Source organism: Hyla sarda, chromosome 7 (genome assembly GCF_029499605.1).
Source record: "Hyla sarda isolate aHylSar1 chromosome 7, aHylSar1.hap1, whole genome shotgun sequence".
NCBI lineage: Eukaryota > Metazoa > Chordata > Amphibia > Anura > Hylidae > Hyla > Hyla sarda.
This window is the reverse complement of record NC_079195.1, coordinates 41,006,468-41,025,350: the sequence shown is the minus strand read 5'-3', so window position 1 is coordinate 41,025,350 and position 18,883 is coordinate 41,006,468. Positions and strand designations below refer to the sequence as shown.

The 18,883-nt window shown below is 42.2% G+C and overlaps 1 protein-coding gene across 4 annotated transcripts in view; it reads left to right on the top strand.

The window, feature by feature from the left end:
* HPS1 (HPS1 biogenesis of lysosomal organelles complex 3 subunit 1) overlaps positions 1-18,883 on the top strand; it is a 78,451-nt gene that overhangs the window by 28,710 nt on the left and 30,858 nt on the right. For 3 of the 4 annotated variants that reach the window (XM_056531882.1, XM_056531880.1, XM_056531881.1), the window contains 5 exons: positions 1,347-1,416; positions 8,070-8,131; positions 8,234-8,401; positions 10,393-10,572; positions 12,771-12,838. In XM_056531882.1, coding sequence (XP_056387857.1) covers positions 1,347-1,416; positions 8,070-8,131; positions 8,234-8,401; positions 10,393-10,572; positions 12,771-12,838 — 548 coding nt within the window. Of the gene's footprint in view, positions 1-1,346; positions 1,417-4,981; positions 5,050-8,069; positions 8,132-8,233; positions 8,402-10,392; positions 10,573-12,770; positions 12,839-18,883 lie in introns of all 4 variants that reach the window. The other variant, XM_056531884.1, reaches the window with a different exon arrangement.

The window sequence follows — 18,883 nt, the reverse complement described above, 5'->3', positions numbered from 1 at the left end:
ATGGTAACTACATTAGTTTTCGTGAAGGTAACAATGGTTAACAGCACCATCACCTTTTTAAAGCAACCATTCTTCATGACAGAGTGATATCTGCTGCCTTGTCCTCTGTAACACTTTCTGAGATTTATTGCAATTCATCCTATCACCTTTTATAACAATGTGGAGTAAATGCAAATTGCCACTGTAAAAGCTTAAAGGGGTTATTCAGGAAAAAATGTTTATATATCAACTTGCTCGAGAAAGTTAAACAGATTTGTAAATTACTTCTATTAAAAAATCTTAATCCTTTCAGTACTTATGAGCTGCTGAAGTTAAGTTGTTCTTTTCTGTCTAAGTGCTCTCTGATGACACCTGTCTCAGAAACTGTCCAGAGTAGAAGCAAATCCCCATAGCAAAGCTCTTCTACTCTGTGCAGAGATGTCGGCAGAGAGCACTGTTGCCAAACAGAAAAGAACAACTCAACTTCAGCAGCTGTTAATTATTGGAAGGATTAAGCTTTTTTAATAGAAGTAATTTACATATCTGTTTAACTTTCTTCCTGGAATACCCCTTTAAGCAGCAAACTTTGTGCAAACCTTTGTGTCAGCTTCAAATATTTATGATAGTACTAACCGTATAGGGTATTTGTGTTTTTATCTGAGAATTATTATAGAAATCACAAAATCATATGTTGGTATCGGAAAACGCATGTGTATTATGGCCGTCTCATTCCAACATTAGGTAGTGTCAAGGATGGGAGCGGATGAGGCCTTAAAATGTGAGTCACTGCTGCTGTATACCGCTTAGTGCCGACATAAGGAATACACACCAGACAGAATGTTGGTATAATATCTCCTTCTCAGCATACTGGCTGAGGAGCTGCCCCAAGGAGTTCTGTTTATTACACGGAAGTACATTGTTTTTACATTTGACAAAAAAGGGAGGTTTAGTTATGATGTCAAAACCATCATGTTACATTTAGATTGGTTATTTGAGCTTTATCTCTGTGTATATTAGCATATTTAAGCATATATTTACTTCTTGGCCAAAGTTCACTTATGCGTCTCTTTTACTCTGAAACTGGAAAAACACAGATCTTTTATCTGTTTACAAATCTGGATCTTCTTCAAATGTTTTTGTCTTCTGACGTCACATCTTGGGCCTCCTGGCGTCATTCCAAGGTCTTCATCTTAGTTGCAAGCAAACAGCAAATATCTTTTTTCAATATTAGAAATGGCATACAAATATATAAGTATTAATTTATATTGATCGTCAGTCAGAACCAGTTTAATCAACTTGTCAGTAGGACTTGCAAAATATAATATTATAAAGTAATTAATGCTTCCCTTATAATGTTCTTATGGCAGACCACAGAAGACAATGCAGCCTCAGAGGAATATTACACTCCTGACCCCTCCCCCAGCACAAGCAGCTTAGGTGAGTGCCATATGTGTATGAGAATTATGAAATAAATCAATAATACTTAATAGGTGGCTATATATACATTTGCTTATGAATGTTTCTGTCCTTAGTTTGTACTTTGTATGATAGAGCAGCAGGCTGGGTTCACAGGTGGAGGGCCGTGCATGAAAACAGCATGCATTTTACCCTGAATTGCCGCAGTATTGTAAATGTGGATATTTGTGGCGCAATTTAAAAAGAAAAAATGCGGCAAATCATGGTAAGTGCATATGGTTCAGTCATGTGGCACACTAGGTACATGTAAACCTACCTTCCTTGGTAGACCTATACCTTTTCCTGCTTAACTCCCCTCTCCTCACTGTATGGCAGTGTTTTCCAACTAGTGTGCCTCCAGCTGTTGCAAAACTACAACTCCCAGCATGCCCGGACAGCCTTCGGCTGTCCGGGCATGCCGGGAGTTGTAGTTTTGCAACAGCTGGAGGCACACTGGTTGAGAAACACTGGATTGATCTTTTGTATGTTACTCTGATATTTACACCCTTTTGTTTTCTCTGCCTATTTGGAAAAGTGTTTAAACAGAAGGCACTTTTATGTCCACATGACGGCCCGCATTCACCATTACAGATAGAAATGTAAACATCTTCTCTTAACGGTGATGTCTACCTTCACAGCTTGTTTGTTTATCTAATAAATCTAAAATGGAAAGAACTTAAGAAAAAAAAAATGTTGGATGGCGACTTAAAGGGGTACTCCACTGGAAAACATGGAGCAGGATAGGTTTTCTATGGGGATTTGCTCCTACTCTGGACAGTTCCTGAAATGGACAGAGGTGTCAGAAGAGAGCACTGTGGTCAGGCAGAAAGGAAATTAAAAAAGAAAAGAACTTATTCTGAAACATACAGCAGCTGATAAGTACTGGAAGAATTAAGATTTTTTAATAGAGGTAATTTACAAATCTGTTTAATTTTCTGGCACCAGTTGATTTAATTAAATTTTTTTTTCCAGTGGAGCGCACCTGTCATGAGTTTTTAGCCCCCCCCCCCCCCCAGACTACTACAATGTTGTTACAGCTGTCCATAGCGTGAGTGTAACCATAACTTTATCGCTTTTCCTCCTTCTTTTATAAGTTATAAAATATATTTATCCAGCGGTCTGGCACAGCAGGGTTTGCAAAGCCTCGCCGCCGCCACGCCTAACCTCTCCTTTCAGCACTGTGATCGCTGTGTATTAAGACACAGCGCATGCGCCCCTCATGTGCACGCGCCACTGCCCTGCATTGACAGAGCAAGAGCTCGCTCCCGCTGCCTATGCGCTCACTGGTGCAGTACTAGAGGAAGGGAGGAGCACATGTGCTGCGTCTTACTACACAGCGGTCCCAGTGCTGAAAGGAGCGGATAGGTGTGGCGGCGTGGCTCTGCGAACCCCAAGTCACGCCTATCCGACTGTGCCTGACCGCTGGATAAATGTTATATATATATATATATATATATATATATATATATATATATATATATATATATATATATTATATATATGTTATATATTATATATATATTATATATATATATATATATTATATATATGTTATATATTATATATATGATATATATTATATATATATTAAACAACTGTGCAAAAATTCAGCTTTCTAGATCCAAGGGTTTAGGCTGGACATTGATGAGTCAGTGAGTCAGGCTATATATATATATTTTTTTTTTTTTTTTTTTTTATATATATATATTTTTTTTTATATCTATATATATTTTTTTTATATCTATATATATTTTATATATATATATATACATATATTTTTTATATATACATATATATTTTTTATATATATATATACAAAAAAAAGGCAAGAAGCGGCACTCCAGCATTCAAAGTGAAAAAGTAGTGCTTTTTATTCACCCATCAGGTCAGCTGACATGATGGGTGAATAAAAAGCACTACTTTTTCACTTTGAATGCTGGAGTGCCGCTTCTTGCCTTTTTTTGGATACTTACAAATTTGGAAGCCTGTGGTCTGGGCTTGGGCTCGCTGAGCACCCGCTGGTTGTCTTCATTGTGCCATATAGCCTGACTCATCAATGCCCAGCCTAAACCCTTGGATCTAGAAAGCTGCATTTTTGCACAGTTGTTGTTTTTAAGACGTAGACGAGGAATAAGAAAAGATTTTTCGAAATTCAACCCTTAAGGGGGTGAAAAAGGGGTTGAAAGTTTATATTAAAGTCCGTAATTTTTGAAGCTAGAAGCATGAAACTTTGTTTTTAGGCTAACCATTAGAGATAAAGAAACACGTGTTTTAACGTTTTCTGGCACTGCTGCATGGGAGGTTTATGTCACATCATACCAGCACGGTCCCGGCTGCTATCAGCAGCCAGGACCCGTGGCTAATGCCGACATCGCCGTTCCGGCAGCTGTCCGGCATTAACTCTTTAGACGCGGCGATCAAAGTTGAAAGAATTTCAGTTGTTTGGATGCCCGTAGATTTTACCCAGAGCGGCCTCATTACTATAGGATCGTAAAAAGTAGATCTGATCTTACCCCAAATTTAACACGAGCAAAGCCGCGGGCAAAAGCTAGTAAGTTATAAAAGAAGGAGGAAAAGCGATAAAGATATGGATACACTCACGTTATGGACATCTGTATCAACATTGTAGTAGTCTGGGGGGCTAAAAACTCATGACAAGGGCGCTTTAAATCAATTACATCTGTGGGGGATTTATTAAAGGGGTATCCAGGCCTTAGACATCTTATCCCATATCCAAAGGATAAGGCATAAGATGTCTGAGCGCAGGAGTCCTGCCGCTGGGACCCCCGCGATCTCTGTGCAGCCTTCGCCATTCTTTGCCGGGCTCTGCTACCGAGACGTGACGTCCATTCCATTCATGTCTATGGGAGTGGGTGTGACGTCATGAGGGGGAGGGGATGTGGCATCATGCCTCGGGAGCAGCATCTGGGGCTGCAAGGAGATCGTGGAGGTCCCCAGCGGTGGGACCCCTGCGATCAGACATCTTATCCCCTATCATTTGAATAGGGGATGAGATGTCTAAGGCCAGAATGCCCCCCCTTTAAACCTCACGGAGAGTTATTTCCTACCTTGGAAAGTCTTGGGAAATAAGTTTAAATGGGCCCCTACGCAAATATTTCAGTACTGCAACATCTGCATGGCTTCTGCACCTCATTGGTACGTGATTTTGCTGAGGTTGAGAAGACGATTCCTTTTGATGACTTCATTAACTATGCATATGTCTTTGTAAATGTTGTGTTTGTTTATTATGTCACAAACAATTTCAAGAGCAGTGTACGGAGGATTAATTTATTAATTCACTTTAGGTAGCCCAAAAGGAACCTTATATTTCCTCATAAACTAAATTATGCATACAAGATATGCTAAGATATGTAAAGGAGAAGTATAGGAGTAAAAAAGCTGCAATGGCGCTCCCAAGGAAGTAACCCAAGTCGTGGGTATTGATGCAAAATAATTTATTCTTACAGCATAAGAAATCAAAGAAAATAATAAATAAATATAAAGCAAGACGCGTTTCGGGAGTCACAGCTCCCTTTTTCAATTGCAGGTGGTTGCTGTATGGCAAGGTAACAGGTATACATGTTTAAATACATGAAAAAATGGCGCCAAAACCAGGTGAGCTGGTGACGTCATGTGGGGTAGATGCCGGGGCCAGGTAAGGGCCGGGCATTTAAGACCTAAATAATAAAACATATTCAAAGAAGGGGCATGAAAACCACATAAAACATGTATTTGGAAGTTCAAACTGAACCGCGAGAAATGTCCGTGGTGGCGACCAATCAGGAAGCCACCACGGACATTTCTCGCGGTTCAGTTTGAACTTCCAAATAGGGGATAAGTGGAACAGATAACAGGTGGAAATGATAGGCAATTAGAAAGACACCCCCCAATAAAGGAGTGGTTCTGCAGGTGGTGACCACAGACCACTTCTCAGTTCCTATGCTTCCTGGCTGATATTTTGGTTACTTTTGAATCCTGGCGGTGCTTTCACTCTAGTAGTAGCATGAGACGGAGTCTACAAACCACACAAGTGGCTCAGGTAGTGCAGCTCATCCAGAATGCCACATCAATGCGAACTGTGGCAAGAAGGTTTGCTGTGTCTGTCAGCTTGGTGTCCAGAGCATGGAGGCTCTACCAGGAGATAGGCCAGTACAACAACCCAGCAGCAGGACCGCTAAAACAGAAACAGACTCCATGAGGGTGGTATTAAGCCCTGACGTCCACAGGTGGGGGTTGTGCTTACAGTCCAACACCATGCAGGACGTTTGGCATTAGCCAGAGAACACCAAGATTTGCAAATTCGACACAGGCGCCCTGTGCTCTTCACAGATGAAAGCAGGTTCACACTGAGCACATGTGACAAACATGACAGAGTCTGGAGATGCCATGGAGAACATTCTGCTACCTGCAACATCCTCCAGCATGACCGGTTTGGCGGTGGGTCAGTAATGGTGTGGGGTGGCATTTCTTTGGGGGGCCGCACAGCCCTCCATGTGCTTGCCAGAGGTAGCCTGACGAGATGAGATCCTCAGACCCCTTGTGAGACCATATACTGGTTTGGTTGGCCCTGAGTTCCTCAGAATGCAAGACAATGCTAGACCTCATGTGGCTGGAGTGTCAGCAGTTCCTGAAAGAGGAAGGCATTGATGCTATGGACTGGCCCGCCCGTTCCCCAGACCTGAATCAGATTGAGCACATCTGGGACATCATGTCTCGCTCCATTCACCAACACCACGTTGCACTACAGACTGTCCAGGAGTTGTCAGATGCTTTAGTCCAGGTCTGGGAGGACATTCCTCAGGATCATGCCCAGACGTTGTAGGGAGGTCATACGGGCACGTGGAGGCCACACACACTACTGAGCCTCATTGTGACTTGTTTTAAGGACATTACATAAAGTTGGATCAGCCTGTAGTGTGGTTTCCCCCTCTGATTTTGAGTGTGACTCCATATCCAGACCTCCATGGGTTGATAAATTTGATTTACATTGATAATTTTTGTGTGATTTTGTTGTCAGCGCATTCAACTATGTAAAGACAAAAGTATTTCATACGATTAGTTCATTCATTCAGATCTAGGATGTGTTATCTTAGTGTTCCCTTTATTTTTTTGAGCAGTATATTTAAAGGGGTTCTCCGGTGCTTACACAACTTTTCCCCTATCCAAAGGATAGGGGATAAGATGCCTGATCACGGGAGTCCCGCTGCTAGGAACCCCCGGGATCATGCACGCAGCACCCCGTCTGTAATCAGTCCCCGGAGCGTGATACCTGTCACGCCCCCTCCCGTAAGCTTGCATAACGTGACGTCACACGAGGGCGGAGGCGTGACGTCACACGCCGCTGGCCCGGTGGTCACCTGTAATCAGTCCCAGAGCGAACACGTTCCGGGGGCTGATTACAAACGGGGTGCCGCGTGCATGATCCCGGGGTCCCCAGCGGCGGAACTCCAGCGATCAGGCATCTTATCCCCTATCCTTTGGATAGGGGATAAGATGTGTAGGCATCGGAGAACCCCTTTAAGGCACATGGCTGACTGGCTCTTTAGATTTTGAATGTTATTGTTCTACTTACTTTTTGTTGCATTTTTTTTATTCTGTCTTAATCATATATGACTCTGTACATCCATTTATTTATAATATGTGTCTGCTCTTTGACTTTTACATCCATTATAAGCTTACACGTCTGCCTACCCATTTTCCTGTGTGACTTTATACCTCCCATGTTACAGGATTACGGCTGGTTGTACTTTTTGTTTGCTGCTAATAAAATTTTGTTACAAAAAAAAAAAAAAATATATATATATATATATATATATATATATATATAATATATAGTTTTCAGCTCTGATGCAAACTATACATCTCCATGGTAACAAACAGTAAACAAACTAGGAAGTGTAATCCCACAGTCTTACGGTGTGGCTAGTTATTTCAATTTATCCTGCTAATGTAGAATATAAGGTTATCCAGAAGTGGATACAAAATAGGAATGTGACTTCAGGATCAGACTACAAAGAGTTTGTTTGTAGTCTACCATGGAGACACTGTCTGCCCAGCTGCTGTAGGGAGAAAGTTGTTGGAAGTTTTTTAGCTAACACTTAAATCATACCTGTTAGATCCCACAAAAAAAATTTATATGTTACTCCTTACCTAATCCTGACCATGTACATCTAATGTTTATGCCTCTATCATCTATTTTTATAATAAAAATGTCTCTTTACATTAGCTCACAGTGTTAGAAATCCTCTCGGGAAGGGGGGTGTCCCAGTGGGAGGTGACTGGTGTGGGAGGTGATCGGTGTGTCTGCTCATGCAGCCTTGTCCATGAGTCATCTCTTGTCCGTGACTCATGGACAAGCTCTTGCTGCTGCAGGACTGGTTAGTGTCTCCATACCAGTGTCCCATATTACAAAAGGTCTTTAATTTTCATCAGTAACAACATATACAAAGTTTTTGGATCTATCAGTGCCCATTAAAAGCAGTGCTTCCCTACCAATGTGCCTCCAGCTGTTGCAAAACTACAAAAATTATACATCATTAGTATAATACACATATATATATATATATATATATATATATATATATATATATATATATACATCAGTATTGTTAACCTTAGTACTGTTTTTGTTAAAGGTGATAGCAGCTGCAGGGATGACAGTTCATCAATATCTAGTTATGGGGACATTGAAATCCAGGTAGGCTTTCCATACTGTACCCCCCCCTTTATTGTAATGGTCTAATATGTATGAATTAGGAGATTTTTGGTTAAATCCCATCCATTTTATTTCCCCTTCTAGATCGCTGAAGACAGCTTAAAGACTCTGGTTGGCCCCGTGCCAGAATCTACCAACACCAGGCGGGTTTTTCTGGATGCCAACCTGAGAGAGGGTTATTGCCCCATGATGCCTCATTCCATGTACTGCTTGCCTCTATGGGAGGGAATGTCTCTGGTTCTTTTGACAAAGGTAACACGCAATGAATGCCAAGCTGATGTAGAGTGTCCATGGCACAGAAAGTGGTGTAGTCCAAACAAAGGATAACTTTTATACCATTTTATATAACTATTCTACTTTAGTTTGCCCAAGGAGAACTTTTTTTTTTAAATTACATTTGATCAACTCCATCTAGAACATTATTTTTTTCAACTGGTGTGCCACAGAAGATCGGTAGGTGTGTCACCAGGAGACAGTACTTACTGACTGGGCCCCCTACACTGTCTACGCCCCCGTTCTGTAAAACTACAGCTCAGCTCCATTCCTCCATTCTCCTATGTGCTGGTAGAATACTTACAGAGGGAAAACTACCTACTGGGCAGTTGGATCCTACCTAAAAAGTGCAAACTACCTATATGAGTGAGGCAATGATGTGGCATTAACCCTTGGTTTGTCATGATGCCAGGATGCGGTTGTATTGTATAGAAGGCCCTGCCGACAACCGGTCTACAAACGGCAGGATAATAAACGGAATGTCCACTGCAGAATTTATGAGATAACTGGAACTTTTACTGAACTTCTTATGCAAACAGTCTTTACAAATATACAGTTTCTCTTGAGGTAACCGGGATGCAGGTTCCTCACAGGCTTTGCTGGGACTAATAGTCTTTAGGTTTAAGCAGGCCACTGTGCTACTAACTGTATGAGTTGAGTTGAATAGTAGTCACAAGGAATTGGTAGATAGAACTTTGTAACTCACGGTTTTAGTGGCTGCTGGTTCTTTAGGCTTTGGCCTAGTTGAGATGAATTGAGATATGCTGATTGTGCTTGCTTTGGTGTCCAGCAGGAAGAGAGAAGAGTTTACGGACTACAGCCCCTTATATACTAAGGGGGCTGGACTAATCCCATTGGCTGCAAACCCTGTAGGTCCTGAACCCAGAGAACTCTGGGTACATCACATGACATGATCACATGACCCAGGAAGGTCCTAAATATCTGTACAACCATTATAATAACCTATAGGTAGGTCCTATACATTTGTACACTATACAGAAATACATTTATATGAGGCAACCAAGGGGCAAGCCCGGCAGGAGAGCCCTGTGGAATGGAGAGACTCTAACTGAGGGGACTTTAGACAGGGAAATGACAAGGTCCTGTACCGGGACACCTCACTACCTACAGGAGGGGGGTAGGAGGCTAGCTACCTGCAGGAGGTCTTACTTAAAGGGGTACTCCGCCCCTAGACATCTTATCCCCTATCCAAAGGATAGGGGACAAGATGTCTGATCGCGGGGACCCCCGCAATCTCAGCTGTGGCACCCCAGACATCCGGTGCAGGGAGCAAACTTCGCTCCGTGCCGGATGACTGGTGATGGGGGGTGGAGGCTCGTGATGTCACGGCCGTGCCCCGCTCGTGACATCACAGCCATGCCCCCTCAATGCAAGTCTATGGGAGGGGGCGTGACGTCCCTCACGCCCACTTCCATAGACTTGCATTGAGGGGACATGGCTGTAATGTCACGAGCGGGGTGCAGCCTTGACATTACGAGCATCCGGCGCTGCACCAGATGTTCTAAACGAACGCTGGGTGCAGCAGGGAGATTGCAGGGGTCCCCAGCTGCAGGAAACCCGCGATCAGACATCTTTTCCCCTTCCCTTTGGATAGGGGATAAGATGTTTAGGGGCGGAGTACCCCTTTAAGGGGGCGAGGGAGGGGGTAAGGCAAACTACCTACATGGTGGTCCTACTTACAGGAGGGTCAACCTACTCTGATTATGTGAATGCATGCTATCTATAAATGCACTTGCTGCCCTGTAGCGGCCATGGCTTTCTTACCTGCTTGCTTATGGTTTCCAAGTAAGACAGCGCTCTACTCTGCGTACAGGGGACTATGCTGAAAACGATAGCCATTGGGCAGCTGTGTTGTAAATGCTCCTGGTGGCTGCACACAGCAGACTGGATAAGTTAGAAGAGCCTTGTTCTTTGATCATGAATCCTATTCCCCATCATTCCATTCACAGTTCACTGGAAGCCACCTTGCTCTCCCACTGTACCAGCTGCTGGATGGCTTCACGATGATGGAAAGGAAGCTCCTGGAAGGACACAACATTCATCAGGTTGTGCGGTCAAATCCCATCATGGCCGAGCTGAAACAAAGAATGGATCGGTTTGTTAAAAGCCTTGGTGGTCGGGATATTCAGGTGAGAATTGTCCGTGTACTCCATGTTCAGTCTAAGGCCTTGTATACACAACGGAATTTTAAAGCAGAACCCGGTGGTAAAATTCGATCTGTAAATTCCTAATTTCCCAATAGGATTCTGCTGCACTATGCACACTGTGGAATTTCTCACATCCCTATTTCGGAAATCCCTATTTCGGTCAGTTATTTCTGCGAAGTCTGCTTGGAAATGAATTGCTGTATATCAGTGTTTCCCAACCAGGGTGCCTAAAGGTGTTGCAAAACTACAACTCCCAGCATGCTGGAAGTTGCAGTTTTGCAACACCTTGAGGCACCCTGGTTGGGAAACACTGCCGTATATGGAGACAATGGGGGAGATTCTCAAAGAATTTGGTGCCAAAAAACCTAAATTTTGCACATTTTCACATGCGGGGGGGATGATCCACTGTGGAGGTAGCCGGAGGACTTACCTCTGCTTCCTGCTGTCCCGTGGCTCTGTCATTGATAGAGCCTACTAGGCTCTATCAATGGATCACAGAGCAATGGAGTTCAATAGAACTTTATTCATCTGTCTGAGGAATCTAATGATTCCTCCTAAAAGTCTAATAAAATGTATAAAACAAAATGTTTGAATAAAAGTTTAAAAGACACACATTAACCCCTTCCATATAAAAAGTTCAAATCACCCCCTATTCCTATATAAAAACATGTAAAGATAATAAAAATAAACATATTTCGTATCACTGCGTAAAAATCACAATATATAGTTTCTGAGACAGAATCGGGATATATCGCAATATATCGTCTCGTAAACAGAATCGGGATATATCGTATCATCATACGTGTATCGCGATACGTATCATATCGCCAAATTCTTGCCGATTCACACCCCTACCTCCTAGTGGAATAAAACGTTTTTCTCTGAAGACTCCCTACTAGAGTCCATACATATGGCGTCTCACACAGCCGACCAGAGCTCTATACTGCTAAGGAGCAACTACTCCAAACAAGACTTATTGCGGATGGGTGTCTCTGTTTTGGCTAATAACTGGTGGTACATAACAAGGCTCTCTAAAGCAGTGTTTCCCAAACAGTGTGCCTCCAGCTGTTGCAAAAATACAATTCTCATGTTGGGAGTTGTAGCTTTGCAACAGCTGGAGGCACTCTGGTTGGGAAACACTTCTCTAAAGGGTTAAGCGTTGACTTAAAGGGTAGCCACCTATTAGGGGTAAGCTACTTTGCCTCGTAGCCCTTGTCAAAACTGGCAAAACGTCAGGGAGGCTATAGAAGTGGGTTTTAATCAGCAGGCGGTACCCTAATTCTAGTGCTAGTACATTGGCAACAGTGAACGTGGCAGTGAAAAGCTATATGGTCACAGTGCAGTAATAGTGCAGTAATAACCATTGATAAATCATTCCACTGGTTTTAGGCAACATACAGTGGATGCTAGTGAGAGCAGCACGCCCATATTAGCCATTATTAGGGTATTGCTGTGATTTTAGTTATGATAAAGCACTTACTGTCGCTCAAAGAAGTATAATAAACAGTTTTAGGGGGGTTCTTAGTAAGGGTTTTCCCCACAAGTGTTAATCCCTTAAAGGGGTACTCCCACCCCTAGACATTTTATCCCCTATCCAAAGGATAGGGGATAAGATGTCTGATCGCAGAGCTCCCGCCGCTGGGGACCCCTGCGATCTCCCTGCTGCACCCGGCGTTCATTTAGAGCGTTGGGTGCAGCGCGGGAGGCTCGTGACATCACAGCCACGCCCCCTCACTGCAAGTCTATGGGAGAGGGTGTGACTTGCATTGAGGGTGTGGCTGTGACATCACGAGCCTCCGCCCCACATCGTCAGTCATCCGGCACGGAGCAAAGTTCTCTCCATGCACCAGATGTCTGGGGTGCCACAGCCGAGATCACGGGGTGCCCAGTGGCAGGACCCCAGTGATCAGCATCTTATAAGATATGATAAGATGTCTAGGGGCGGAGTACCCCTTTAAGGGTTGTATTTTTCATTAACTTTCACTACAACTCCCACAATGCACTGCTTTCTAGGAAGTTTACATTTATATTTAGGCATGGAGGAGAAAGCATCATGTCCCCTAAGATATGTAGAGAAAAGCACTTATAAATCTACTCCACATTGCCTGGTGTATTTTGTATTTTTTATCAATTCTGAATTTATAATTATTTTTTTTTCTTTTCTTCCAAAATTCCTTCAGTTACAGAACATTTGGCATGAATTCAAGAACAAAGCATTCTCCAGAAATGAGACTGCAAGTCAGGCAGAGTAAGTGATTTTTTTGTGCTTAAAAAAGCTGCCACTAGGTGTCTCCCTACTTGTCCAGAGCACATTTCCCTCCATCTCCTGCACAGGCTTTGGACTCCTGGCAGAAGGCCAAAATCAGGAAATGCAGTCTGGAGTGTTGAGTGGAATGGGAGGGGGGGGGGGGGGGGGGGGTGCAGCCTTAGCCAATCATAGCTCATCTCACACTGAACTGCTCTGGGCTGTGTGTAGTAGAGTGAGGGAGGAAGTTCTCCCCTGTATGGCTTCAGATGATGTCACGCTTGCTGGGGAATGTCCCTTCCCAATCTGTGAATCTGACTGAGACTGAGTAGAAAATACAGAGCAATATCAAGGTAGAAAACTATAAAATAATAAAAAATAAAAGCAGGGGGTGGTTTATCATGATGGGGGCAGTGACCTGGGAGGATTATAAAATGTATCAAGATCATGACAAGTACAGCTGTTTGAAGTGGCTCTCTACATTGGCTAGTGGAGGGAGAGTTGGGGGACCCCACTGTATGACATTTGTATAGTGTAGACTGGAGTTCTAAAAACTCACCATAAAATAATCCCCCAAGGTGATGTTTGGCTGCTGTTCTCAATACCCAATGTCTAGCTAAATAGGACATTGGGGTGGAGCACTGTACGTGAGTTTTCTTGCTGCTATATTTGGAAACAGCTAGTTAAGGAAGACTTGTTATCACTTTCATGCTGCCCGACCACAAGTCATTGAGGAGGTCCTTAGGGACTTCTTCCCGCCCTGCTGGTTTGGATTTATAGTTCTCCCCCCTATACCCAAACAGAAAGAGATCTATAAATCAAGCCTGGTGGGCGGAGAAAAGCTGCTGTGCCCCACCCCAATGACTTGTGCTTCAGGCAGCATGAACGTGATGACAGGTTTCCTTTGCAGGGGATGTATTCAACATGTGGTGCCATATCTAAAAACCACAAATAACAACTTTATATGCAATGTATTTTTCGTTGTTTTTCTCCCCATATTGGGCTGAAATGGTATTTGATTTTGCATCTGATTGCACTATTCACTATATTAACTAATTAATTATCTATGCACTATATGGCAGTATTTTGGGCAACATATGGCATTGTTACAGACGTGCCCTTTCCTCTCCTCTTCCCTTTACATATGCCAAGATGTTTAGCATAAGATGACCAGCTTTGAAAAAAACATGACTTTGCAATATTTTGAGATGTTTATGTTATATTGAGTTGATATTTGACTACACAGGGAGTGTAATGTAGATTTTAAGGGGTACTTCACTGCCCCAGCGTTCGGAACATTTAGTTCCGAACCCTGGATGCGGGAGTCGGGACGTCACGACCACGGCCCTTGTGATTTCACGACACGCCCCCTCAATGCAAGTCTATGTGAGGGGGCGTGGCGGCTGCCACGCCCCCTCCCATAGACTTGCATTGAGGAGGCGGGTCGTGACATCACAAGGGCCATGGTCGTGACGTCACGACTCCCCCACCCAGCGTTCGGAACTAAATGTTCCGAATGTTGAGGCAGTGGAATACCACTTTAAAGGGGTACTCCGGTGGGAAACTTTATTTTTTTTATCAACTGGTGCCAGAAAGTTAAACAGATTTGTAAATTACTAAATATTTATCCTTCCAGTACTTATCAGCTGCTTTCTACTACAGAGAAAAAAAAATTTCTCTTTTGGATTTCTTTTTTTTTTCTGTCCACAATGCTCTCTGATGACACCTCTGTCCATATCAGGAACTGTCCAGAGTAGGAGAGGTTTGCTATGGGGATTATCTTCTGCTTTGGACAGTTTCTGAAATGGACAGAGGTGTCAGCAGAGAGCACTGTGGACAGAAAAAAAAAGAAATCCAAAAAGAAAAGCACTTTCTCTCTAGTATATAGCAGCTAATAAGTACTGGAAGGATAAAGATTTTTTTTTAATAGAGGTAATTTACAAATGTTTAACTTTCTGGAACCAGTTAATAAAAAAAATAATGTTTTCCACCGGAGTACCACTTTAAGCCTTTTTTGAAGGGCTTTTTAGTATGCTAAAATAATGTATTACATTTCGGATGAAATTGAAGTATTTAACGAAAGTCTAAGAAAGTAAGTTAAAGGGGTATCAGTAAGAGAGCGGAAGCCAGGAGGTGGGCCATGCTGTGGCACTTCAGCAGCTTGGCCCCGCCTCTCTGACTCTTCACGAATAAAAGCTATATTTTATCACTTCTGAAAAGGCCAGAAGATTTATAAAAGGAAACATTAGTTTTATTGCCACATTTTTTCATAGCTGAAAGGTTCCCTTTAAATATTTAATCTCAATACCCTTAGCTCTTCACATTCTCTGTTTTTACCTACTTAAAGGGGTACTCCACTGGAAAAAATATATATATTTTTTTTTTTTATCAACTGGTGCCAGAAAGTTAAACACATTTGGAAATGACTTCAATTAAAAAAATCTTAATCCTTGCAGTACTTATCAGCTGCTGTTAAGATCCACAGGAAGTTCTTTTCTTGTTGAATTTCCTTTCTGCCTGACCACAGTACTTTCTTCTGACACCTCTGTCCTTTTTAGGGACTGTCCAGAGTAGGAGCAAATCCTCATAGAAAACCACTCCTGCTCTGGACAGTTCCTAAAATGGGCAGATGTGTCAGCAGAGAGCACTGTGGTCCGATAGAAAGGATATTAAAAAAGAAAAGAACTTCTTGTGGATCATAACAGCATCTGATAAGTACTGGAAGGATTGAGATTTTTTTAATAGAAGTAATTTACAAATCTGTTTGTTTAACTTGCTGGCACCAGTTGATTTAAAAAAAAAGAAAAATGTTTTTCAGTGCAGTACCCCTTTAAATCATTCCATCACATTGTTCTTGATCAATTTGACGCGTTTCATTTTACAGCAGTCCCGACTTCTACATTTTATGTTTCCGTGAAGCGTAAAATGGCTGCTTTTTAAAAAGATTATTTTTTTTTTTTTAAATCTTTCTAGGAAATATGATTCTAGATAAAAGTCCTGATTGTTTTTAGATCGGCGGGTTATACTGTCAAATGTTTTGTGTGTTTTTAAACTACTTTTTATGTCGCCGCTTCCTTATATTAACCTGGTGTCTGTGTTGTTTTTGGGGCTTCTAAATCTCGTGTTATTGTTCTGTCTCGGATTAGGGTTTTGCGGTTGGATTTATCTCTGGACTTTTCGCTATTGCTTTTTTCGCCTTGACACTAAGAAATACGGAATAATAAAAGAATGTTATTTAGAATAAATCTTACTACACCCGGGCAACCTTATGGAACCCCAATGGAAGAGCCAGCTATACATGGCACAGGAGCTGCTCTCATAGACATCAACCAGACTAATAGCTATTGCATTAAATAGGATTTTTGCTACAGTTTATAGTGAAAATCCAGCCTTATATACAGTACTTAGAGTTGCCACCTGGCCAGTATACTACCGGCACAGCCGATATCATGGCCACCCTGACGGTATTTTTATATTTGAAATACCTGCAATGCAGTGGTTGTTATTTAAAGGGGTTCTCCACCATAAGGTGATTTTAGTACGTACCTGGCAGACAGTAATGGACATGCTTAGGAAGGATCTGCGCTTGTCTTGGGGCTAAAGGGCTATGTTGTGAGATTACCATAACACTGTGGCTATCTTTTTGTGAACTGGTATTTCCTGTTTGAGTTTTCTTCTTTCGACTACAAATCCCATAATTCCATTTTTCTCCCTCCCACACATCAGCCACCCCACCCATTGAAACATAAATGAGCTGCATCCATTCAAAAGACCTGTGGTTTTCAATCAGGGTGCCCACAGCTGTTGCATTAGTTGCAGATTGCTCTCTCCACCCATTGAAGCAGACAGGCTCCCTGTCATCAGCTGACTAGTGATGTCAGGTCTCGGACACATTGCAACCTGGGAAAAATCTGAGACAACAGTCATTTTGTATGCTGTTAAAAATAAATATTGGGGGGGGGGGGGTAATCACATAAGAATTGTGAGAAAACCGTCACACACAGGTACAGACACTATATTATGAACTACACTAACTTTACAGCCCCTGTAGCATAGTCAAATAAAAAAAAATCCTGGAATACCCCTTTAACCAACTCCCAGCATGTTGCACCATATACCATACCAGTGTTTCCCAACCAGAGCGCATCCAGCTGTTGCAAAACTACAACTCCCAGCATGCCCGGACAGCCGTTGGCTGTCCGGGCATGCTGGGAGTTGTAGTTTTGCAACAGCTGAAGGCACTCCTGGTTGGAAAACTCTGACCTATACTATATACTACTATATAGTCCAACATGCTGGGAGTTGTAGTTTTCGTTTGGGGCACAGGCTGTATCAGGGCATATTGGGAGTTGAAGTTAGTAACTAACTGCAACTCCCGAATTTAATTTTAAAAAAAGCGATCAAAAGGTCACATCAAAACAAAAATGGTCCTGTTAAAAACTACAGATCAGGGCGCAAAAAAATTAGCCTTCATATAGGCCCGTATAAGGAGAAATAAAAATAAAAAAGTTATAGGGGTGAGACTAGGACAAAATTTCCCCCACTTATGTGTATCCTGTGATGTCACGCATATATAATTAATTATGCAAATGAGCATGGCCGGTATGTTTTTTTGCAAGAAAGGTGACGACCCTAACAGTACTGGATGACTGGTATCCGGGTTTTCCAATTTTATATTAAAGGAGTTTTTCAGGATTATAAAACATGGCTGCTTTCTTTTAAAAATGAATAACTCTGAGCTGCAATAACAGACATAACCTGTAAACAGGTGTGGCGCTGTACCTAAAAGTAAGCTTTCATTATTTATTTATTTTTTTTAAATGTGATTTATAAATAATTTGAATAAAATCGCTTTTTATGAGAAAAGTTAAATAGCTTTCTATGTACTTTGTACCAGTTATTAAAGGGGTATTCCAGGAATTATATATATATATATATATTTATATATCAACTGGCTCCAGAAAGTTAAACTGATTTTGTAAATTACTTCTATCAAAAAATCTTAATCCTTCCAATACGTATCAGCTGCTGAAGATGAGTTGTTCTTTTCTGTCTGGCAACAGTGCTCTCTGCTGATATCTCTGCTTGGATTGGGAACTGCACAGAGTAGAAGAGGTTTGCTGTGGGGATTTGCTTCTACTCTGGACAGTTCCCGAGACAGGTGTCATCAGAGAGCACTTAGACAGACAGAAAAGAACAACTCAACTCCAGCAGCTCATAAGTACTGAAAGGATATCAACTGGCTCTGGAAAGTTAAACAGATTTGTAAATTACTTCTATTAAAAAATCTTAATTCTTTCAGTACTTATGAGCTTCTGAAGTTAAGGTTGTTCTTTTCTGTCTGTCCTCTCTGATGACACGTGTCTCGGGAAAGTCCAGTTTAGAAGAGGTTTGCTATGGGGATTTGCTTCTAAACTGGGCGATTCCCGAGACACGTGTCATCGGAGAGAGCTTAGACAGAAAAGAACAACCTTAACTTCAGAAGCTCTTAAGTACTGAAAGGATTACGATTTTTTAATAGAAGTAATTTACAAACCTGTTTAACTTTCTGGAGCCAGTTGATATATAAAAAAAAAATTTTTCCTGGATAAGCCCCCTTAAAGATTGTAAAATTATACACCCCCCGCTTTGAGCACTTTTTGTGTCTTTGGGCACACAGCTTTCTCGCACCCTCCCTTTGAGGCTTGGTTCAAACTACGTTGATCATATACGGGGACCGGATGCGGCTGGGAGATGGGAAAACCAATCCGGTCCCCATAACCGGATGAGATAGGGGCCGGGGCCGGCTGGGATACGGGAGCGCCCGGTTTTCCCATCGCCCAGCCGGATCCGGTCCATGTATGTGATCAACATAGTGTGAACCTAGCCTAACTCAGTAACTCCTAACCTGTGTGCCTCCAGCTGTTGCAAAACTAGAACTCCCAGCATGCCTGGACAGCCAAAGGCCTTTAAAGGGGTATTCCAGGCAAAACTTTTTTTTATATGTATCAACTGGCTCCGGAAAGTTAACAGATTTGTAAATTACGTCTATTAAAAAATCTTAATCCT